At 37.0% G+C, this 25,372-nt stretch overlaps 2 protein-coding genes across 17 annotated transcripts in view; one reads left to right on the plus strand and one right to left on the minus strand.

The window, feature by feature from the left end:
• Positions 1-6,860, plus strand: part of tulp3 (TUB like protein 3) — an 80,634-nt gene extending 73,774 nt beyond the window's left edge. For all 14 annotated transcript variants that reach the window (XM_088646897.1, XM_088646896.1, XM_088646893.1 and 11 more), the window contains 3 exons: positions 1,031-1,129; positions 1,452-1,623; positions 2,336-6,860. In XM_088646897.1, the coding sequence (XP_088503023.1) occupies positions 1,031-1,129; positions 1,452-1,623; positions 2,336-2,469 (405 nt within the window). In that variant the 3' untranslated portion in view covers positions 2,470-6,860. The remainder of the gene's footprint in view (positions 1-1,030; positions 1,130-1,451; positions 1,624-2,335) is intronic.
• A 3,488-nt stretch (positions 6,861-10,348) lies between these two features.
• Positions 10,349-25,083, minus strand: LOC148654539 (protein mono-ADP-ribosyltransferase TIPARP-like). 3 transcript variants are annotated; one of them, XM_088646909.1, is made up of 7 exons: positions 24,937-25,001; positions 24,392-24,546; positions 22,774-23,537; positions 21,823-21,991; positions 16,948-17,135; positions 16,169-16,438; positions 10,349-11,637 (listed from the first exon to the last, which is right to left on the minus strand). In XM_088646909.1, the coding sequence occupies exons 3-7, from the start codon at positions 23,391-23,393 to the stop codon at positions 11,190-11,192; spliced, it is 1,695 nt and encodes a 564-aa protein (XP_088503035.1). In that variant the 5' UTR covers positions 23,394-23,537; positions 24,392-24,546; positions 24,937-25,001; the 3' UTR covers positions 10,349-11,189. The 3 variants fall into 3 exon arrangements, with proteins under 3 accessions (XP_088503035.1, XP_088503034.1, XP_088503033.1); XM_088646908.1 differs by having other exon boundaries at positions 24,392-24,591; positions 24,937-25,000; XM_088646907.1 differs by lacking the exon at positions 24,392-24,546 and having other exon boundaries at positions 24,937-25,083.
• Positions 25,084-25,372: the final 289 nt, after the last annotated feature.

Below are 25,372 nucleotides of genomic sequence, written 5' to 3' on the forward strand. Positions count from 1 at the left end.
ACTTTGGGTCTTTCCTGCATGATTTGATCTCTCTGGAGGAAAGAAGAACACTGTGACAATAAGCAACTAGCAAATGTTAAACAGATGATATTCTGCTGAAATGTCAACCAGTCTTTTCTAGTCTGTGAATAACATTCTTTGGTCAAGTAAACCCTGTACCAAACCCTGTTGTGATTCTTATAAAAATGATGGAGAGAATAACTGTAAGTTAGCCAACCAATCCCCACTAGCAGGTGGTACCAAGATATGAACAACAATTGAGGATCAGACCATTGGGTTTCATGTTTGCTGTATACAGATCAGGACCTGAATGATTAAACAAATTAAAAGTCGAGGGAGGCACTTTTACTATGTATATGTACTCCATATCTTTCTAAGTCTCTAACAAGAACTTTAAACTAACTCAGAACATACTTTAAGATCGTACTCTTGGCTCATGTCACATACTCCCTTGAATGTACCCAGAATCGACTCTGAAGACAAGCTGACAACAGCAGCCTTAAAAGTCTAGAAACTGTACAACGAATTCTTACAAGTTATTTAAAGGAATTGCAGAACCTTTTTAACTGTATAGCATTCTTCCAACTGTTAGTCTCTCGTGATGAAACTGATATTTCAGTTTATACTTTTCCCAGGCTGATAAAATGAGAATATTGAATGATTAACCAATAACAACAAAAGTAGGAGGATATTAGACTAACAATATTAATCATTTAACAACAATATTAAATGAGTAACCTTAATTTTAGTCGATTATATGGAAGTCCTTTATGATCTAATATAAGGCTGTTGTCAGATCTTTGCTATTAAGATTCTTGTTTGTCTTCTTCCCTTGATGCTATTAGCTTTTGTGTGTTCTCTAACTTGGGTGAGTCCAGTATATTGGGCTCTTCTCATTAAAAGGATTTTTTAGGAATGTTTGTTGTGCTCTAAATTTAACAGAATGATTTACACCTATCCGTATACTACACACATGTAAGATGTTCCGAATACCTCTTAACAGTTTGTTAACAATTTGTATTCTCTTCAGGAAACCAATGTTCTGGGATTCAAAGGTCCACGGAAGATGACTGTTATAATTCCTGGGATGAATATGAATTTTGAGAGGGTGCCTGTTCGACCACAAAATGTGAGTTACAGTATATAAAAAATAAGTGGTATGATTAATCTTAAATCAACCTCAGCTCTTTTAACACCTGATTTTGAAAATTCAATTTTAGGTGAGTCTGTTTACATCTTAAATGTCTGTCAAGTAAGATGTACCAGAGTACAAGAAGATGAAATGATTGTAAATACACCTTTACTTACTAACAGACTGAATTCTGTCATATTACCTCATTTTCAAAGTATGTATTTTAAACCTCTATTTAACAAATGATCTTAATGGGGTGCAGGGTTTTAAGGAACCGAAGCTGAAACTAGAATGCATGTCTGTAATGGTTGATTTTCAGGATCATGAGACCTTGTTGTCAAAGTGGCAGAACCATTCTTTAGATAACCTCATTGAGCTGCACAACAAGACACCCGTGTGGAATGATGACACGCAGTCCTACGTGCTCAATTTCCACGGCAGGGTCACCCAGGCCTCTGTGAAGAATTTTCAGATCGTCCATGATAACGACCGTGAGTATTTCACAGGAAAAAACCTGTGGCACATGCAAGAATATACACTAGAAAATAAGAATCAGTACAGGGTATGTACAGGATAGATTAGTACAGGATAAAAGCCCAATGTAATAACATCAGGCTTTTGTCCTGTACCAAATAAGGTCAAATTACCATAGGGTCATTCACTTTTAGGAAGGCCTTTCTCTATTGTTTATTTCCTTTGAAATAACATTGGATATCATTGGAATAGTGAGGAGACAAAAAAGAGGATGGCTCAAACCAGAAGCCTGAAGAGTGAAAAACAGATTAATTATGGAATTACTGAACTGAAATCCAAGATACAAAAACAAAAAAGAAGACATCTTCATGTGAAGATGAAGTCATTCAGTTTGCAGGAGCAAGCTGGATGGGTATAGCTTCCAGATGTTAGTGGGTAATGCATAGGGAAGCTCTTTTCCCAACAGATCATTGTTAAGAGCTGAAGAAAATAATGATGAAATATATTAATCATTCACAGTTTGAGATCCCATATGTCCATATGTTCACTGTTTAAGATCTCATGTTTTTGTGTTTCTTTATACTGTACTTTCAAATATTTCAAATATTTTTTGGATAGAGGCAGTTAAAATGCAGACACATGTCTACACTGTTGTGTAAAGATCTTGCTAGGAAGCTCAAGTCTCTTTGATAAACACTAAACTTGATGTCTCTGCCTGTCTCTCCACAGCCGACTACATAGTGATGCAGTTTGGCCGAGTAGCAGAGGATGTCTTTACTCTGGACTACAACTACCCTATGTGCGCTTTGCAGGCCTTTGCCATTGGACTCTCTAGCTTTGATGGCAAACTGGCATGCGAGTGAGATAATGGAATGTCAGGCTCCTCAGACTAACATTATGCAGTTTCCAGATGGGCCTCTAAAATGGGTTGTGTTTATTATGCTGCATTGTGCTTTGTCGCAATCATGATGTGACCTTGTGGTATATAATGAAATCATGCTGAGTTCAGTGAAAAGGATTCTGTTAACTAAAAAACAAACAACACTTGAGACACATATTAATGTTAATGCTTTGATTTCATGAGTCAAAGTTTTGTGTCTGTTCTTTATTTTTTAAATGTTATTGGGTTGAATCATTACTCTTTTTAACAGCAGAAATTTCTCAAATCTTGCACAGAAAGGGAAAGGCCATCTAGTGTTGGCAGTCTTCTTCCTCGGTGCCTTTAAACTAAGGAAATCAGATGTATAAACATCTTCTTACTAGACAGGTTTAAAGTTTTCATTTTTCTTTTTTGTGTTTCAAAATTTATTTCATGGATTATTTATGTAAAACAGGATATTTGGAATAGAGGAGCCAGGACTCCAGTGAAAGGATCAGTGAGTACTTTTATGTGTGATGAAATACTTTTGTCAAGTTAATGTATCTGGAATTCTCCTGTTTTTGTATGAAAAGATTTGTCAGTTTGCTTTTGCTAACCTGCAGTGCATTATGAACTAACCATGAAAACTTTTTCTTGTGTGTACCAAAAGACCTTGCACTTTAAGCTTCTTTTCTGTTTAAAAGTGCAATAATACATTGAATGGGGGTATAGCTACAATCTGAATGTAAAATAGAAATAGCAATTTCTCTCTTTGTGACGTAAGACCCAATTGTATAGTTCAGGGTCTTGAAATGATTTTCTTTAAGGATTTTCTTTGTCATGTGGGAGGTAATTTTGAGTCATTTACAAAATTGTATTGTTTTTTCTAATTTTCTACATAATTCACTGACCTGCAGATCCCATCTGACACTTTGACACACTTTTGTTGAGATATTAATATAGTTATTGAAAAGCCCGTTTGCTTCCTTCTGCCTTAAATCTATTCCCTGGAAGGGCAAGCTAAACTTAAAGAGCTGACTAAGATTTTGCTTTATGGCAAAGATCATACATTAAATACATACAGTAAATCATTGCATTTACATTTTTCATTCTGAAATATGTCACTTAACAATAGGTGTGAAGAAATCTTAAATGACATTTTTATAGCAGCTTATTGGCATATTCCTATACTGTACAGGAGAGGCACCACATTGATAGCTGTACCGTTATCACAGCACCAAAAACTACAATTGGAACTCTCCCTAGAAATTTTGCATGCTTTGTAGCTTAATGTCACATAATAGACTTAAAGAGGAAGACCACTGGTTCTGTGTTCTTGAGGGTTTCCCAAAATGCTGCATCATACACTCGCTTACAATCTATGTCACTGGAGGGCAGTGTCTTTGTGTTGATTAATTTCCCTTTTATTATTACTAGTCACTGGTAACTAAAAAGGTTTAAATGCTTATCAGTTTTGAAGTTTAAAATTAGTGTGAGATGGAATATGTTCTAAAATCAGGTTATCTGTGACACTCAGAGACTCGATCAGCTTAGTCAGTGGTTTTCCACCTTCTAGTTTAACTGTATATTTCAAGGTAGAAGGTGGTACTGACCTTTCTCACACTGGTTGCTGCTTTTCAAGTTGATATATACAATGTTTTAGGTTACTCAGTGAAGCAGTAAAAACATGATCAAGGTACAGTATATACTGTAGTTAAGTCCTTCAGCCACCTGGGAGTGTCATGCATAGTGAAGAGGTCCATGTCTAATAGTAAAATATATGGTTCTTGACTCCAAAACTGAAATTATGGACTTAAGTCCAATTTGGTGCACCTCTCCAAATGAAATCAGGAGAATTCCAAAGATAAACTGGTCAGGTTTCACTGGGATTCTGTTGGATAGTGTAATCTGGGGTTTCTCAGATGTTTTTGTAGAAGTAGTCATTTGATTTGTGTTTATATACTGAATCATATTCTGCCAGGTCAATACCCTTCTTGAGCGATCACCCCTCCTAGCTTTGAGCTGAAAGTCACCATTTTGATACCATGTGATACTGTGCATGAAATATTGGGTTACCATGTCAGCATTCAGCTTTGAACTGTGGCTCACATTTTGTCCATTCTCTGAATTTAATAATGTGTACAAAACAATCCCTAGGGGAGAATGCTAAAGTTCTGCATTGATGGAATTTACACTACAACATATAGTATCTTTTGTTTTGTTTCACACTGAATAGTGCACTTCATCCACTGTTAGGATTAGAACTGGCTACATGTTTTAAAGAGCAGAAAAACTTACACTGTGAGCTCACATAATTGCTAAGGAAAATCAAGTTATTTTTACCAAAATGACTCGATAGAAATCAATATACAGTAAATTAGCTCTTATGGACACCTGAAAGCCAGCTCTTGTTTTGTCTTGTTCTGCTTATTTTGGAATTGCAGGCATGAAAATAGTGCCTGCTAAGAAATATTGTACAAAAAATAGACTAAGCATAAGCATGCTATTCAACAGCTGTTTTACAGCATTTCTTGTTAACAATGTCATATAATGCATTGATTTATGTTTTTAGATAATATTCTTTCCTGTTAACTTTGTTAAGCCATTTTAGTATACATTACATATTGGAATGTATACTAAAATGGAATAAATTGAAATAGGAATAAACCAATTACTTGTTCCATTACATATTGTATGCTTTTATTAAGCAGCTTGGCAGGATCACTTTGTAAATTCTGGATAGTAGTTTTTTTGGGCATGAGAAATTTTGACCATGAGTTCTAGCTACATCACCATTTCTTTGTATAATTGAAATCTACTTGCTTGTCTTTCTTTTCCTTATTTTTTCCCTTTTCACTGTCTTTTAAGCACATGAAATTACATTTGTTCTTTGAAGTACAGAGTCTTTGATCCAGTCTCTGAATGGCCATTTTTGTGACCTACAGTATCACCAAATCATTGTTCTTTGTCCCCTGGGTGTTGCTTTGGCAGAATTTTATAATTTTAATCTGTGCACAAAATGATAGCAAAGACCATTGTCCATTATGTTATAAAAACTAATATCAAAATGTACCATGTGTCTGAATTTTACTGTAGCATATAGCATACAGTATATTGTATAAATATTGTGTTTTCATAGTACACTGTAATTCTTATTTGTACAGAATTGTTTTCCCCCACAACATTTGCTCTTAAGCAATGAAGCGTAAGTGCTATGTTTTAGTACATTAACGTTAAACTAACCACACCTGTAGGTTTCTTAGTGACTGTATTTCTCTGCTTTGATTTTAAGTTAGAAGCATTTCATATGGTAAATTGTAATCCATGTACATCCTTTTAAGATACACTACTACTGTCTGCAGGTAATGTATCTATCCCTTGACATGTCTTTAGCAATTCTATATGTTCAGAAACCTCCTTCCATGTTGTTAATCGAATGGAACTGATATGCAAGCTGCAGTGTGCAATTGATGGATTGCCTTTGAGACCGGAGTGTGGCTTGTTACAAGGCAGTAACCTTTAGCTTGACAAACTCCTATGAGTAGTGTAAGCAAGAGCTGCATCAGTTCTTTGGATGTCATCTCTGGTGTATTTACTATTTGGTATGCCCTATGAAAAGAGACAAATGGCTTCATAGTAGACACTCCAGAGGATAAATTGTAGTGGTCTTCATCCTGATTTGATAAATTTGTGACTCCAAATGAAGAGGCTGCAAAACAACATTAACTGGCAACAACAAAATCTTCAGCTTGAGAAAGATGCAACAGGAGAAGATTTTCTCTTATGAGAATAAACAAAGAAAATCATTTTCCTGAATCATAAAGGCATCCTGATATATGCTGGTATTTAAAATCCTATGCAGTAACTTGACTGATATATAAAATCCAAAACCATCCAAGTCACTTCATTTGCCCTTGTTTTTTTCCCCAAAGTTGTCCATTAAGTCTTGAGGTCTTTTATTATGTTGTCATTTTTATTATATTGTGTAATGTGCACACTGATATATTTAAAGGCACACAGTTTTGTTTAATTACGGGTGTTCTGTCATGATCTTAAAACTGCCTGCATCAAATAAAAAAGTGGCAGAATATGAGTACATCTTAAGCCAGCACTGTGATGTTGTGTATTCAATGGGAAAGATGCATACCTGGCAACTACTGCACAATGAGTTGGAAAGAGCACACACAACAGAGAAATATTAACTTCACTTACATTAAGTTTTTGGTTATTGCTGTTACAGTATTGAAAGAAATCTGAGATAAAATACCCCTAATGATTACTTGTATTTGGAATAATGTATTTTGATACACATTCATTTTATTTTGATGCATTCTGTTTGATTTTTATTTTGTTAATTTGTCTGCAAATACATTAAATTACAATGTTGTCTGTGAACATTCATATGTCAGTATGTGTTTGGTTTCAGTTATTCCTTCAGATATCAACTGTGCAATTCTAGGTACCATCACACAGATTCAGGTTTTTTTACCTGGCCGGTACAAAAATTAGTTCAGGTGTGTAGCAGCTTCAGCATGTGTAGGCTGCAAAGCAACAAGTAATAGGTTTATTCCATGCTGAATAGAGAAAAAAGAAAACACAACGTTTCGAGGCTCCACAGGTAAAAAAATGATCAGCTTTCACATGACAAGCCACACCGTATCCTCTGCTGAAATAGCATCAAGGGAAAGTCTGATGATGAAAAAAATCTGAGCATTGTTGAATATTATTATATTAAAGAATTGAGTCAGCTATATTTAAACTGTAGAGCTCAAGCACTAAATAGGTCTTTCTATTAAAGCCTCTTGGGAGACCATTATGAAGCATCCTATTATATAAAATGTCAGTTCCTCTGTTGCCAGAATGTCATTTTTTACTATTTCATCATGCACAATCTTTGTTGTAAAGCCTAACAGCAATATCACTGCCACTTGTCCTGTACAAGGTTTTCAATTATTTGCCCAGACAATTCAAAATATTGTTTTTACAAGCACAGCAACATTCCTGTTGGGGTATTGGTTTTCCCCCTAGTACAATTATGATGATGCACAAGTAAAAAAAAACTATGCTAATGTGAATTTTGTACTTTATGCAGGATTTGCTCAGATTTTATACTTTTTCAAGCCATTATATATAACTTGATATTTTTTTAGGAAACAGTGTTTATAATTATAAATTATAAATTTAGAAAATTTAAGATGCAGAGAATTTTGAACAGTACTACAGTACATCTTTCTTTACTGCTGTATTTTTCTTTTTAGTAAACCAGAGATCTGTAGTCTTGGTCTTGGAGTACCGGACTACCGGAGTCCTGAAGATTTTATAAGGAACTTCAGAATGTTAAAAAATTGAGTCACAGAAAACAGTAACTGCTACTAATTAATTAAATAATTTGTCCAACATATTCACAGCTCACTAAGGACAAAACTAAGTTTATAATATGTACTGTATCTTCAGTACCAGTGATGCAGACATCTAGTCTAAATGTTTTTTTTTTATAAAGAAAACTTAACTTAAGATGTGGGCTCTTAAAACCTGGAGTGATTGGCGTGTAGTGCATGGCTCTGTTGTAAGGTGAATATATTAAACATGCCCACCTATTACCAATAGCATTAAACCTTTCAAAGCCTTATATTCTTGTGAGATGGAAAGAGACTTTTAGGTGCTACAAACCTTTCATAGCTATGAAGGTAGTTAGACTAATTGCTTGATGTAGGTGGTCAGACTAATTGCTGTTTCAGAACAACACATTTTTACCTTATCTTGACATTAAGGGGACATGGTGTCACTGCAATTTAATCTTTGGTCAATCTGGGGCTTGATTAACATTGTACCCAATGAACCTTGTAGTAATATCCTTTGTATTCCATATGCAAACATTCTTATTTTATATTATTTTACTGCATTAGTGAAAAAAACAGAATAAATGAATTTATATAAACACATTGCTTAATAATGATGAAGAAAAAATATTAACTGTAATACACAATTATTTTCAGTCATCCGTAAGTGCCATCTAGAATAGCGTTCAATGGGATATCATTTCGTTTGGTTTCTTCAATCTCTTCAATCCACCTAAAGATAAGCTTTATCTCACATGGCATGATAGAACTTTCCATTTACTGAAAACATTTAATTCTCGAATACTTAAAATAATTAAATATTATCCATAACAATTAAAATCCCCCAAATATAGAGCTCAAAATGACAGCCAAAACGATTGTGTATCAAGCTTTTTATATCTGTCTGCATACTACTATTATGGTGAATTTAGTTGGAATGTGTCATTCTTTTTGTAAAAGATTAGAAGTAATTTCATTAAATGTGTTTGTTAAAGTTCTGAGAAGGGCTAAGTTAGACTCTGAGAACAATTGTATCTTTAAGGTTCCTTTTCATTCTAGAGACGAGATTAAATCAAATCTTTAACCATCTACAAACAGCAAACTACAAACACAGCACTTATTCATTGTTGTCTATCAGCAGGTTGTAGACTTGCATTTATGTATTACAGACTATGTGTTTAGTTAACTGAATGCTGACTTAATATCAATTTATTACTGACTTTAATGAAGACAATTCGAAAGACTGGAAAGTCTGTAAAATGTTTGCTTTTAGTTAAAACATACAGTAAGTTGCTTGCACCACTTGATGAAGTCGTTAAATCCTTACTTCATGCATTAAACACATTTATTTTCATTTTAACTATATTTAAAATATGAGCAGTATAATGGTGCAGTGGTAAGCATTGCTGCCTTGCAGCGGTTGGACCGTGGGTTCAATTCCAGGTGTGTTTTCTGCATGGAGTTTATGTTCTCCCTGTGTTCATGTGGGCATTCGCCCACTGTCCAAAGACATATGGGTAGGTTAATTCTGGGAAAATTGGCCCTGGTGTGAGTTTGTGCTTGTCTTTTCTGTGTGTAACCTGTGATGAACTGGTATCCCATCCAGGGTGTATCATTCCTTATGCCTGCGGCTTGCCAGGATAGGCTTTGGCGCTCCTCCCATGACCCGATATTGGATAAAGCAGATGGATGGATAATTCCAATATTTTGTGACCACAAGTCTTCTGTGTAATGCATAATCTCAATTTGCATTTTACAATACTAAGAAAATTGAAGAATAATTGGAAATACACTGTTGCAGATGTCTTAAGTCAATTTGGCTTTGTAGCAGACTGGGCTGTGGAGTCTTTAATATCAGCTGACCAGCCACTGGAAGCCATCAAGGGGCAGGGCTTTTAGCACCTGTAAATAGGATCACTGGTTCGTAGGTAGGTAATGAATTAGATTTTTGGTGATGTTTTACATAATCTTGCATAGGGTGGTGTGTGTAGTATAAAAAAAATGTAATAGAGTTAAACATACAATGTCGCATGCTTCAGTGGTATTTACTCTTCTTGTTGATTGTTCAAGAATTCTAGCAAGTTATTAAAAACAAGACCTTCCCTTTCTAGACTGAAGTTAGCTGTTTCTTAAAATACCATTGTTTTCTAAGAATTCATTAAATTTATCTGTAATTATCGTTTTCAAAAGTTGATCTGTAACAGAAGTAAGGTTTTCTATAGTGTCTTGGTTGAATTCTGTCTGCCTCCTTATAAATTGGTGTTACATCTACAGTTCTCCAATCTGTGAGCACTGCTCCCAATCAAAGTGAGAACTGAAATATCCTCCTTAGGGTTCTATGAATAATAATCTTCATTTCATTAGGTATGCCTTGGAACATGCACTCAGTCCCCATTGATTTTGGTGTTTTTCATCGTCCTGGGTGTCAGCTACTGTATGTCAAGATTACCCAATACTGATGGAGCGTGATTTTAAACATGGGTTATGATATCGATGTCTTCTGTTGCAAACAATTGTGTGGAATATTAAGTAACATATTCAGTCTTAGAATTAATCTTTATCACTTTATTAGCCATATACAATTTCTTGCATTAGGAATTTGTCTTTTTCACATACCCCAACTTGTTCTCCATGAGACACAGACAGAGCGACAGAGAGAAGCTTGGGGTCAGAGCGCAGGGTCAGCCATTGTACAGCGCCCCTGGAGCAGTTGGGGTTAAGGGCCTTGCTCAGGGGCCCAACAGAGTAGGATTCCTCTGCCAGCTGCAGGATTTGAACCGGCAAATAGGCGCAGATCTTTAGCCACAGAGCCACCGCTCCATCCAATAGTTGTCCATCAATAGGCAGCAATGATGCCACTGCAATCTTCATTATTTCATTGACAACATATGACCTTTCAATTTATTATTCAGTTAATTATACCTTATTTTCTGTGAAGAAATAAGGTTGAGAAGTACTTCACTTCACTTCTGAAAGGAGAAACCCAAGTTAGAATACTTGGCACCATACAATGTCTTACTGCTACATACCTAACTGATGTGTAATACAGTGTCCTTAGACACCACTTTTTTCATTCAAGCTTTACCATATGTCTCCATCTCTGTGCTTTACTATGCTTTTACTGTAATTTCACTTGGCTTTATTTTAATTTCATACTACTTTACAAATATGTAAATTCAATTGGATTTAATGTTTTTGGTTATTTAATGATTAATGTATTTAATTTGTATTGTTGGAAACCCAAGTTTCTTTTTAAAGTGCTTTAAGATATTTTATGTGACAGGCACAATAAGTAAACTCATTTAGTACCCAAGAGTTGAATGAAAAAAAAAAACAAATCAGCAAATTTCCACAAACCCTCCACAGGTCTCTTTACAGTATTCCGTTATTCAAATGCGTTCACATCATCCGAGAGAGTTCGGTACTTGATAAGGTAATAAGGGTAACACTGACAGCTATCAAAGGCAACAAAAATTGATGGGTCTTTCTCACGATTCACACAGGTGTCGTATATGTCACTTCCTGCTGCTGAGGGACAAAGAGGCGGAGGCCGGTAGTAGCTTTGGTTTCCAATGATGGTTTTCCCCACAAGGACTTTGGCCAGGAACATGTATTGGAATCCCTCTGAAGTGGCTGGTGCATACTTGTCAGAGTAGCTGGCATCCTTTGCAAAGTAGCTCCCTCTGCCATAAGCAATGCCATTCTTCCCTGCCACACGGGGGTCAAAGTTCATCTTGCAAATGATGTCCACTGATTCTTCTGTGGTCCCATGGAATAAATGGCGCTCAATTGTTATACCATGGGAGTGCTTTGCAGACATAAACTCCTTTTGTCTAAAATGTAAAAGAAATAGTTATGTTTCTCTAATTTTTATAATTCTCTATGTTTCATCACCTATTTCCAAGCATAAAATGTCCAAAAGATAAGATGGGAATTAATAGACTATCGATGAATCTGTTGTAACACTGGTTCTATTAGTGATGGTATGGATACTTGAATTTCATGCTTTGAGACAAATCTCATGAATTTGTCTGCTGTTGTCTTGTAAACTCCATATGCCCATGTGTAGTCTCTTGACAAGTTCTACATAATGAACTAATAGAAGGGCAGTATGCAGGATAGTGAAGCTCCATATTATCAGTAAGGCATTTATTTTTTATAAATACTATAACTCTGTTGTACTCTAGATCTCCATAAATAACCTCTGTTGTATTCTGATATTTAATCTTTAAAGTGTGAAATTCAGAGGTTTCCAAAATGTAACATAGTGGAAACATTTTATTTGGTTGAAAAACTTTAGTTAAGGCTTTAGTTAAATATAAAGGGGAGACTCAGAGACTATTGCTTCTGCAGTTGTACAGTATATAGACCATCTGAGTACACTCCTATTGTTTCCTTATTTCATGTACAGACATGTGGATAAAATTCAAATATGCTGCCTTCATCATTGACATCAAGACGTGATTTCATCATGTATTAGACATTTCCATCTGTGTTGCTTATATTTGACGAGTGCTTTTTCTCTTTTATATATAGAAGTTAGTTTTGGAATAGATAGGACAGATAGTGCAGGAACCCTTATCTGTGGCTCAATCACTTTTATAAATACTGTTATCCAGTCATAGCAATGATAAATGTATGTATGAAATACACAAACTAGTACATTACAGTATGAAACTTCATAAATATGTTTGAACACCACCTTTTGTTTTGAAATAATTAAATACTCTGCCCTTAAAGGAGCTTGTATGTTTTATACTGTATATCTTATCCTGAAGAACATTGTAAAGTTAGTCCTTGGTTTTCTATGCTTTCCTCAGTGATTCCATGTAATTCCAGGCTTTCTGACTATATTGAAATATGGACTGTGTGGAAGGTATTGAACTAATGTTGAATCTCCAGTTTGTTCTTCATTAGCCAAGATTTCTTTGTGGTTTAGAATCAGATCTAGAATCTACCTGGTTTTTCCTGTTGAGGGTACTGTACATTTTACTATTTAAATAAAGTTGAACACCATTAGCACATCTCAACCTCTACGTTTTTATAGGAACTTCACTGGCTTTAAACATTGGGTCTACACAAATGTTTTTTTATTATTTCTCTTTTTTTGTGAAATATATTTTCTTCTGTTATAGCCAATAATCTTAAATTTGATCTCACCTGTTTTTTTCACCAGTGATATACTGGAAGTTCCAGTATATAGTTAATGAAGACTTCACTTAAGGACTTCATTGCTAATTTCTTTACATACAGAGCATTCACTTTTGGTAAATAAAACAATTAGCTTTGAAGTTCAAATACTTCTTCCCAGAATTGGACACAAGTTTCTTACGGAAGTCTTCTTAGACATGAATCATAATGGTTGGAAATCTTCAAAACATCATGTTATATATTTTAGCATTTTATCTTACAATTACCTTTCATAAATGTGTAATTATTGTTATCACAAACAATATGTAAACATGACCAGGAGTCAAATAACAAAATAAAACAACAGTAAGGTAAACAAATATAAACATTGTAAATAAGGAGTTAACTATTTCTATCAGGCGAGTTGTCTAAGGTGACGTTTGTGCAATTGAGTCATCAATTCTGGGAAGATCCTGCCTTGGAACATTGGAAAGTAGTATTTTTTTCAGATATTTATTGGTAAAGCCAGTAAATGAAATCCTGCAATAGAATTAGAAACACTTTTCAGTGTTACTCGTGAGTTTTTTTAGTTATCTGAATGTACACTTTTGTTGCCAGTTGTATGGAAATCCATTGCTGCCAAGTTTTACTACTGTACAGTATTAGCATACTGGAGTTCGATGACGGAAGTCTTGGTAATTCTAATTCTGAACTGGAGTAGTCGAGGATTAATTAAATTACTCAATTCACTACGCAGCTGCACTCCAACTTGGTTTGAGTTCAATGAAATACAGCGTGGTGCTTAGAAATAACAAAAATAGAATTGAGGTGATGACACAAAATTGTTTGACTCCTGTCCAGAACACAAAGCACTGTGTAATGGACCCATTTTTCATGTTCACCATGTTTTTCATATCTATGTATAATATGATGAAGCAGGCAAGAATTGCTTAAGTTGTAGAATTGTGGAGAATAGCTTTACTTCAGGAGGATTTTACAGCATTCCGTGCAATTCTCAGAGTATTTTGACAAGTCGAAAAAAGGCAGAGCATTGCTCGCAATGTTTTTTTTTTCTGTAATTTGAAGTGCTAATTCAGCTGTGCCACTTGAGGTCTGAACCCCACACTTGGATTCTGTAAGAAGCTCTCCAGCAAAAGGAATGAGACAGTTTCCGAGATTTTTGTTATGGTCTGGACTGCAATGGGCCCTCTCTGATTTACACAGTTAGATTTCTCCCTTTCTTTGTCACATTCATGGCATTTTAAAAAATCATTCTGGGTTATCTCTTTAGTCCAGATCTGAAGTGTTCAGAGAGTGTAAAAATTATTTCCTCTCCATTGTGCTTACAAAGTTTAGCAGTAATTCTATTATCTTTTGCTATTTTGTTGTTTTCCATTACATATCCATAGAATAAGGTTGTCTCTGATTGCGTGTTGTGGGGTGGAATTGAATATTCTGCTCTTAACTGACTGGAACCATCTCCTTCAAATAGGCATTGACTGCCGCCATTTCCTAGATCAGCTCGCCCCTTTCCTTAAGTCTTAAAAGGTCATGTACATGGATCTTTAAGTCATAAACAGTGGCAGTGAAGAAACGATTGATATTATTCATGTCTGCAAGATGTTAAATTGCCTTGTTTGTCTGACACCCGTTCTTCATTTCAAGTGAAATGCCATGTCATAACAGTTCACCTTTGTACTTCTGACTTGTCAGTATGCCAGCTTCTTTAGCTTGGAATTTGGTCAATCTGTCATGCACAGAAACCCTTGTGATTGTGATCAATACAGTCATTTGATATCTAGTCATTTTGTAAAAACAGTCCTGTTGTTCACGGGCATAGGTGATATTTGTCTTGAGATCTCCCAAAAGAGCTTTTATCTAGTGTATTCTTGGAAGTGTTCTCTTTTGGTTGGATCCGTTAATGCTTCAATGTTGCTTTTTTGTGGAAATACTGTAGCTTCTTCTGCTATGATGATGTTTGGAAGCCAGTTTGATAGATTGATGGCATGACCAACATCCCAATAAAAACCACAAATTATTTTCTGTAGAGGTATTATAAACACGGTGAATGTAAGCAATAATGACAATTTTGTTACGAAATTACGCAGTTTAGTTTATGAGCTGTTATCTGATTTCGTTAATTTACATAAGAATACTACATGTGGTCCATTACTTAGTTCTCATAATAAATGCAATTTGTCAATGGCAGAGAATATGTAAATACAGAATAATAGTAAATACAGTACTTAAATTAACGTTTAAGGGTAGATGCCATGACCTAAAAAAGAGTAGCATGTCTTGTTAGTATCTTTTCATACATTCATACATACATGTTTGCAACGTGTTGAATTCCTTGCACTGTGGGAGAAAGATGGCAGAGAAGTTCGATCAGCAAGGTGTGTGAAGGTATAGTTATACATAAGGAAATTGGCTATCTAACCATTATATGGCTGTGGACCCAAACCACCCAATAAATAAATTGACTGCCCGAAAAAATATAGACACTACAAGTCTCCAAATAGGCTTTATAATGCACAGCTTGTAGTTTGCATTTTAAAGTGAGCAAACTAAACTTTGAGAACCTGGTCCACTCCTTTTCTGCCTGTATGCAAATGGTCAAAAGGGTCAGCATTAATAAAATCACCAGACTGAAATGGGTTTCCTCTTTGGTTCTGTTTTTTCAAAAATAAAAAAAATAAATGAAGGTTATTGCCCTTATCTTTACATTGCTTGAACAGCAATAACAAACAGGAGAGACAATCAAACTCTTAAGGGCAACAGTTTGCAAATAGAATACCCATTTTTTTATTTCATTTTTATATTTACTACTGCATTCTTATAATTGTCTAAATGCCTTCAAAATGTTAATATGAGTGTATGTAAGTTTTTTTCTAGGATAGGTTTCTAGGTTTTAACTAGATGTAAACTAGACCAAATCTACATCCTATGGGGAAAAAGTTCTGTCTCTCTAATATTCTGTTCTATAGCAATATGGTGTGTTGATGCCTTGCAACAGCAATTTACTTTTAATACTGTAACTTGATGCTTTCCATAGAACGTTCACAGCATTTTTACTGCATTTTCCTAAATATTTAACCAGGGACTGAATGTTTTCTTTGAAATCCCTGGTTTTTCATTTGTACTGTAGCACACAAGATTGAATGAGCAACTCTTGCAGCAATCTTCATACCTTCATTGCCCTAATTTTGGACATTAGGGGTCTTCTGTTCTTACCTTCTGTATTTGTCCCACTGGAAGATATTCTGGATTTGCTGGATGCTCACAATCTCCACCTCCATCTCAGACATAGTGGTGTGGAAAAGCTCATAAATGGTATAAAACGCTTGTTCCCAGGGGGGCACATCCACTTTCTTGAACTCGTTCTGGGCCAGTGGCATTGTCCACACAGGGGGATACCAACTTCTAAATTCTGACAGTGGATCAAAGTCGTACTTCTGGGGAACCATATCATTTTGAATTTGCAATTCATTTAAGATAACAGTCCTAGAGAGAATGAAAGAAGACCATCAAATATTCATTTGGAACTAAAAACATTTTAAAGCTCTTCAGAGTGGTGCATGTTATAAACCACCCTAATTTTGGCACTAGACATGATATGATCACATGCAGAAATCAGATATAATTTGTTTATCCCAGAAGGTGAATTTCAAGACTGAGGACTTTCTTGATATGTCACAATCTCATGAATTACATTAATCATATATCACAATGGGTGCAGTACAAGATCCCAAAAAGCTGTTAAAAATTAAGAAAAATATTTTTTCTTAAAAAATGTAATGCTATTGGTCAATTACGTGCTTACCTTTTGTGTTTTGCAATACATTAGAACTAACTCTAGAGCTTAAGTAACATCTTTGTAAAAATATCTTTAGCTGTTTTTAAATATGCACACAACATGAGTGAGCTGAAAGTATACTGTATGCAGATCATCTGAAAAAAAGAATGAAAAAAATAACTGGTAAGACAAAAAGCACAGAGAACTGAAACCTTACTTCAAGTGAGGCTTCAGGGAATGAGGAGAACGGAAGGTGGGTCGTCGTCGTATTTTCCGCACAAATCCCGTTTTGAGGTTTGTCTGCATTAAACTATTGAAGTCCACCTCATACTTCTGTTTCCTGATTGTGACTGTGCATTTGTTTTCTCCAGCCTCCATTTTGGCTAGCAAAATCTTTAAAACACACTGCAAAAAACACAACCCCAGGGAAATTGCTCTTAACAACAAAATAGAGCTTCTTGTTGTCATATATGCATATTCTTACCATTTTTGTTGTTGTTCAGGACCAGGAATGGGGGGAGAAGTAACATGTTAAAGAGTGTGGTTTTGGGAAATCACTGTTATTTAAAATCAAATAATGCACAGATGAGCATTTAAAGAGACAATCAAGATGGATTAAGAAAATTAAGGCTTGTTTAACTGACTTGTTAGAATTCTTCAAACAAACAAAAGAGAGTGTAGATAAAACCATTCAATATAATATATCTAGACTTCCAAAAAGCTTCAGAGACAGTAGGTCTCAAAAGGTTGATTAATTAAAAGCCAAACAGGAAACAGCACATCATCTTAAAGAGCACAGCATCTAATTGGGCAGATATGAACAGTGGTTTACCACAGAGATCCATTTTGAACCTGTTACTCTTTCTGAGTAAGGGAAAGTCCTCAACCCAATGACGTGGGAAAGTAATAGAAAACAAAACAGAATGCTTGGGGAAAATTTGAAATTTAATTAGAGGTACGTTACGCTTTAATAATAATAATAATAATAATAATAATAATAACTTACACTTATATAGTGCTTTTTTGGATACTCCACTCAAAGCACTTTACAGGTGTTACAACCACAAGTGTTTAGGGGAAAAGGGGTGTAACATTTAGAATGGTTTTTGGATGCAGGTGGGTTCTGGTGAGGGACTTAGGAAGCCTTACAACAAGGGTTGGTGCAAAAGTGATTATTTTAAGTGAATGCAATGCAATGCAGTGCAATGAATTAAAGTTGCCCACTTTACTGGCTACACACCATTTATCAAAGAGAATTCTCTTGAATTCAACAAACGTTTGGCCTGATACTTTACGATGATTTCGGAATCGTTGTCTATAAGCTTCAGGAACCATTCATATGCACATAGGATTGCAGCCTTCACAGTATCGTAGTGCAAACTTTCTTCTAAAGAGAGTGTAGAACAAACTTCCTGAGCTTTGCCAACTAATCTACACTGCAACAGCAGTGACCAGACCTCCTTAGGCCGCCGAAGTGATGTGGCAATGCGCTCGAATGCACCAAAGTACGAATCAACTTCCGCAATTTGCTTACATCAAAGGTGGTCGAGAGTGGATCTTGCACAGGAGACACGCTAGAGGCCTCAGAGTGGGTCGACTACACAGCAAGAGCATTCCTTTTTGTCTCTAATTCAAGCTGTCGGAGCTTAACCTATTTCTCCACCTCGATCTCCATTTTAGGAATTACAAGGCACAACTCAAATTCTGCCTGGCATACCTGGGCTTTTTCCTGCGCCTCCATTTCCAAGTAGGCCAGACAAACTTTCAGGCGAGTCTCGTCTTTCAACCCAGTGGAGACAGGAGAGAAAGGTACAAAGGGAGGTAATGTGGCCTTGACCTCAGCCTCCACTAACTATTCAGCCATAGCAGGTTTAGCACCAGCCCCAGGAGAACCGTTGTCCTTGCTCGCTAGTGCAAAGACCGCTAACTCCACCAACCTATCAATCACAGCTCTGTTGGTATCTCTTTTAAGACCTTGATTTGATACCTGAACCTGGAAGTGATCTGCAATTTGGAGCAATTCATCCTTCCTACACCTGTCCAGCTGCTCAGAGGAAGGTTCCTCCACAAACTTTCATAAATCAAACATAGTCATAATTACCTTGCCAAAAACACAATCCACAAATCAGAATCCTATACCAGTCCTTATCCTAAACAAAAACCCCCAAATAATGCTATCCAGTCCCAAAATGCACAAAAGTACAAAAACCAAAATTCTGCAACCAAAAATCCTTAACACGGGAATTTAAGATCCTGGACGAGCCCCCAATAATGTTACGACCCAAGGTGTCTAGGGGAAAAGGGCTGTAACATTTAGAATGGGTTTTGGATGCAGGTGGGTTCTGGTGAGGGACTTAGGAAGCGTTACAACAAGGGTTGGTGCAAAAGTGATTATTTTAACGTGAATAAGTGACTGGTACGAAATAAGAAACAATAAGAAACAGGGGCAGGGAACTAGAGCGATGCCAAAGGAAAGAAAATAACAAACAAAATGGAGCTGGCTAAGAAAGTGAGAGAAAGCTGACCTAACTACGAAACAAAACTCGAAACACACGGTCTTCAGCGTCTTCAAACGCCCTAGCTAACCTTCACTGACTACCCATAACCATACAAGACAAATGGCACTCATCCGTACTAACTAATGTTACTAATACAAAAATCAACTAAGTGTGTAGAATGTACCCAACAACCTAAACTAACCCTTAACACAAAAGTTCACACAAATACACAAGCAAACTATGAATATAAATAAGGGAAAACGAGAGTAGACATAAGTAACAGGGTACAAAAGAACACAGAGGTTGAACACATAACATACAACAAGTTTGGGCAAGGCAATGGCGAAACAAGAATAAACACAAACAAACGAAACAAAAAGCCGAAGCTATACGAAAAGACATACACACGAAGGGAAACGAAACCAAAGCAAAAACCAAATGCGAAATGAAGCCTAAGCTGAACCGAGTGGGACTGAAGTCAAATGAAAGGCCCCTTCCTTCTGAAAACCTCCAACCGAATAATCTGCACTCTGACTGTCTGAGAGTTAACTGAAGACAATGTCAAACAGAAACAATGTTGCAATAATTGACCAATGGGGGAGGGAGAACAATCAAGGTCAGGTAGTGCGGAACAGCAATAAAACACACATGGACCACACGCTGGGACGTAACAACAGGTAATGGGGGCTCCCCTCCACCACCACCAACGTGCGGCATCAACCTGAATGATGCAACGACAGCCATAGTGCTCCAGTACACTCACCACACATCAGCTATCAGTGGGGAGGAGAGCAGAGTGAAGAAGCCAGTTCATAGATAGGGATTATGAGGAGGCCATGATTGGTAAAGGCCAATAGAAATTTGGTCAGGACACTGGGTAACACCCCTACTCTTTTCAAGAAACACCCCAGGATTTTTAATGGCCACAGAGAGTCAGGACCTCAGTTTTACATCTCATCCAAAGGTCAGCGCCTTTTTACAGTATAGTGTCCCTATCACTATACTGGGGCATAAGGACCCACATAGACCTCAGGGTGAGCACCCCCTGCTGGCCTCACTAACACCTCTTCCAGCAGCAACCTTAGTTTTTCCCAGGAGGTCTCCCATCCAGGCTCACACAGTACCTGCTTAGCTTCAGTGGGTTGCCAGTTGTGAGTTGCAGGGTGATATGGCTGCTGGCTACAAAAAATATCTCACATAGAATTTTGATCACTATACCATAAAACTCGAAAAAAAAAGGAGATCGAAAGGGGATTCGATTCAAGTACAGAACATACAACACTAAGGGGTATTGATGGGTTGAACCAGGAAACTAAAGAACAAACTGTTTTTACTTCTGTTACAGGTAACATCTTGGGAATAAGTTACAGTTATAAGCCTGTTCTATAAGCTGTTCCCACATACAGTAGCATTGCTAATGCTGTTCATTCTGTTTGAAAATTAGAAGTTTTAAAACTGTGGGAATTGACAGTGTGACAGTTTAGCTTCACTATTGAACAGAGTTGCATGTTCAGACTGGGAGACTTTGGGGAAATGTTCAGGACAATGCTAAGAATTACACAACTGCTTATACTGTCAACAACTATAATGATAAGTCAGTGATAATTATAGTGATGTTTTCATCTATAGCAGCAATTTTACATAAGACTTCCACTGTTCCCACAGGTCTAGGTTTTGACAGATTAACCACTGAGGAAGACAGCAAAAGATGTATGATAGGTCAACAACATTTGTAACGGAAACCTTCAACTTCAGGAATCCAGAGCACTTGTTAGTACTTGTACAAGTTGTCTTTGTAATTTGTTAAAGTAATATTATAGTATTGTAACGCTACAGGGTTCACGTAGGCGCCCTCGCCTGCTGCTGCATCAGGTCGGTCCCCCACCATCGGGGGCTCGAATGCGGGCCTCCGGCGTCACTCCACAGGGACCCAGCCTGTTGAGCTAAAGAGAGATCTCCCCTCAGCCCAGCGGCTGCAGCCCCTGCTATCACAGGGAAGGGCGGTGACGTCACCGCTCTGGTAAGCCAACTCTTACACACTCACTGGTGGCCATAAGCGTTACACTCTCCCCCGCTTAACTCGCCATCCTCAGAGAAGGGCTATCTCACCCCGCTTCTGACACCAATGTAACGCTACGGGGTTCACGTGGGCACCCTCACCTGGTGCCACATCAGGTCTGCCCCCCACCGTCAGGGACTTGAACCCATCACTCAACAAGGACCCAGCCTGTTGCACTAAAGGGAGATTTCTATTTAGCTCAACAGGCTGGGTCCCTGTTGAGTGACGCTGGAAGCCTGGGTTCGAGTCCCCGACGGTGGGGGGCCGACCTGATGCGGCAGCGGCAAGGGCGTCCACCTGAGCCCCGAAGCGTTACAGTTTTTATTTTTCTCCTGATAGAATGCAGGTGGCAGACATTTATTTATGTTTGAAATTGAAAATATTTCTTCAATTCCTGTTCTTTTTTATTTTTTAGGCAGTACTGTTTTCAGTAAGGCTATGAAGGTTTGTGATTTTATTTCTCCTATAGTATAATGCATTTACACTTACAGATGTTACCGATTACGTGTTAACAAAATAAAGGTTATACACTTACCTTTGTGTACTTTTCCCACTTAAAATCATTCCACCAGTAAATCTGCCAGTTTGTGGGGAAATGGGTGTTCCATTCTGGATTGGTTGTGTTCGAGAGTCTTCTCACTTTACCATAAACTTCTGAATTTTCTATCATCATCTTCTCAAAATCCAGGGTGAATGTGTGGCTCCTGAAGAATCAGAGCAAACAGTCAAGAAATGAAGCAACAGATACTATGTTTAACATTTTCTTTGCAACACAAAGTCCATGGATTATACATTTCTTATTAGTATTAAATCCTATATATTTCTTCAGTACATGAAGCTTTCCCAGGTTTTATAATGAACAATGTTTTATTTATAAGGTAGCACATAATTAGTCTATTGTCTTAAGCGTTAACCACTGATAAATTTAATTCACAAATAAAAAAAATAAAGCTGATTTACACACTCATACTATGCTAAACTCTGATCTTTTTCATGTTTGAGCTTTAGCACAAGGTTGTGAAGACAGACGCACTTCTGTTACCGTCAGTGTTCAGTCCAGTCAAAAAACTGGTAGGCAGGTGGAAATCTGTGGATTCCCAAGCCTCCTCCATCCTGCCAACTCTCATAAATAGCACTCTTGACAAGTGAAAATAGTGGAAAATACAATTTATTCTTAATCGTTGTATTCTCACCAAATGTCTAATGTGTGACTAGAGTTGTTGAAACATTGATACCTGTATAAGTGCCACCCAGTTGAACAACAGGTGGTTCTGTTGCATAACAGAATTGATACAAATATTTTCCAAATTTTGACCTAAAACATGTAAAATGTACAAGTACTGATTACTATAGAAAATGCACAAAACATGATCTCCCTAGCACAGTAGAGAAAAAAGCAAAATCTAGATTTGAACTGCAGCCATAAGGCCATAAAAAAACTTTTTTAAGCCTTAATAAAAACCTTGAGAAACCTCACTGAACCTACATTTGTATCAGTGATGCCTGATCTTTGTCCTTGATGCAGTAGAGCTTCTCAAGCTTGATCTGTGCAGAATGGGACACGCTCACCCACTGATATGTGTCTTCTCGACGCAGCTGCCAGTGGTAGGGATAGGGTGTGTGGTGCTGGTTGCACTGAAAGCCAAGCCTACAGGTTCCAAGAAGAAACTTGTCACATATCTTTATGTTGTCATAAGGCTTGGTGTGAAAGGAAGCCTGTTGAATCCACTCAGCATTGCGAACAGGCTGGTAAAGGCCTGAAGCTAGATCTGTGTCCAGATCGTCTCCTGTGTGTGAATGGTTGCATTCTTGCTCGTCTTTGAGTTTTCCCTGAGATTGGAGGAGAGCCACTGTGCTGGAGTTCAAAGGAACAATGCAAATGTCAATTTTGTATGGTGTGATGTTCCACTGTATTTCCACCTGGCAAGTGCGAACTGAGGCCCAGACAGGCAGGTCAGTGTTGATGTTCTGAGGTATCTGGAGAGACAGCTGAGTGGAAGTGAGAAAACTCCCAATGAACTGCCCAGGTGAGTCTGAGACCCCTTGAAAGTCATATTTCCTCTTCTTTGGGGGGACTTCACATTTGCTGGTCAGAAGTTCAGCCATCTTAGTCAAGGGGAGGTAGTCCAAAGGTTGCGTGGACTTGCAGCATGTTGTCCTCAAAGCAGAGGCAAGATTTCTTGTAGAAGTGTCAGACCTGGGGAATTCTTTGACTCAGGCCTTCCTTGTTGAATATGGAATTCCCCTTAGCTAAGTAAAAGAAAACAAGATAAAAGTCTGAATCATTTTCATAATCCTTTATGTTATCCTTTACACTGAATGATCACGGTAATTTTAATTAAGAGGAACATAATATTTTAATTAATAAGTATACATAAATGATAGTGTCAGATAGGTACAGAAGTAGGATTAGATCAGCAGCTTTGGAACAATGTTTATTTCCGTAATAACGGTTGTTGGGTATGGTGTTATTTTCTCTTTTGTGTTCACTTTCCTCTCCTTTCTAAATGTTTTTTGATGCCCTACTGCAAACTGTACAATGTGAAGCAATCTTCACTGAACTGAGTGTTTGACACACTGTTTGACGAGATGCCTGTCAATTACCACACAGAAATGGGAGGTGTGTGGAGGTGCTAAACCATGCAAACTGGACTTCAAACAGAGGGACAGAAAGGACTGTCAGTCCGCATGTAGACATGGTCCACAATATCCCCAGCCTTGTAATATTTGCTTCCCCTGTGATCAACCGGACACTTCTGGACAGTCCTAGTAAACCCCAAACGGACGCTATGTGTGACATACTGTACTGTAACAGTTCTGTCCAGGAAGGGAAAATCCACTCGAGGTAGAGGGTTTGGAATCTGCCTCTATTTCTCTGGAGGTCGATAATAAAAATATTGTTCTGGAACCGTCATGACGGTCTAGTATATTCTAGTAAAACAACCGAAGTACTTTTTTTTTATTCGGTATTGGCCTAAGGAAGCATGACTGGGCTGCCGGAGGATTGAAATTATGTTGTTTTTTATGCGTCTCTCATAGATACCTCTTTTTTTAAATTGAGAGCCATGGATACTTATTGTATTTGACAGTAATATGTAATCTACCTGTTTGTGCACGTCTGTGAGCCGTGGTGGCTGGGGGATCCGACAGCCTGTGCAGAGAACAGTCCTCGTACAATTGCATTATCGGCTAGTTTTGCAGATACAGTAGTTTTTGTTTTATTCAGATGGTGTCTGTTCGTTTTGAGGTGCTTCACAATCTATTATAAATGTTGTATCCAAATGAACAATCCATGCTTGTAGTACTAAGCAGAAAATTAACATCTTTTAAATGTAAAACCAGAAGCGGAATACCAGAGGTAACGTTCTTCAAACGTCTAAACCGACAATCCTGCTCAGATGTTATTATAAAAAAATAAAATGAAACACGAAAGCCTGGAATGTAGAAGTCAGAACAACGGAGAAAGTGATATTTCCAAGCAATGTTTTGTATTCAATTTCATATCTTGAATTTATTCATTTCCGGTATAATGTTTAAAAATTCCTATTAGGAGTTCTAGCAATTGACTGTTATTTAAAAATAAAATGCATCTAATCAAATTAAGCTAAACTAATTTAATTCGTCCGTATTTCTGTTGTAAAATTCTTACCTGGATTCTTGAGTTCCGATAGCCTGTATTTAAACATCCTTGGTTACATCTGAGAATGTTCAATTTGACGTTAAAATTTGTTTCACTTTCAGTTTTGTTATTATTCTGTGGCGCGTTTTTGTTTTCACTTACTGTATATAGATAGATTCGACCCCCCAGTTTTGGAAAACGGATGTGGGCAAGGGTGAATAGTGTTTTTTTAGTCTCACTTACTCTTGCCATGTATTTACGTGGTAATAAAACGTGTTCAGGTGAAACTACTTAAAAATCACGTTTCATTTTGGGTAAAAGAAAGCACTCTAAGTACGGTAAGTGTCTGGATTTATACAGTATTTGGGCTCAACATATAACGCTATAAATAAATAAGAAACTGTGTAATTATATGAATGATTATGTTAATAACATTTAGGCACCATGTGTGGGAGTTACTGTACGA

This window comes from Lepisosteus platostomus, chromosome 9 (assembly GCF_059453375.1).
Source record: "Lepisosteus platostomus isolate fLepPlt1 chromosome 9, fLepPlt1.hap1, whole genome shotgun sequence".
Lineage (NCBI taxonomy): Eukaryota > Metazoa > Chordata > Actinopteri > Semionotiformes > Lepisosteidae > Lepisosteus > Lepisosteus platostomus.

What these genes read in the sequence shown, in the direction of transcription:
- LOC148654539 (XM_088646907.1), bottom strand. Translation starts at nt 23,393, where the DNA reads ATGGCTGAACTTCTGACCAGCAAATGTGAAGTCCCCCCAAAGAAGAGG. An exon ending in AGTGGGAAAAGTACACAAAG is followed by an intron (nt 17,136 to 21,822) that starts GTAAGTGTATAA and finishes TGTTTTTTGCAG; the next exon opens with TGTGTTTTAAAGATTTTGCT. An exon ending in CAGTGGGACAAATACAGAAG is followed by an intron (nt 11,638 to 16,168) that starts GTAAGAACAGAA and finishes TTTACATTTTAG; the next exon opens with ACAAAAGGAGTTTATGTCTG.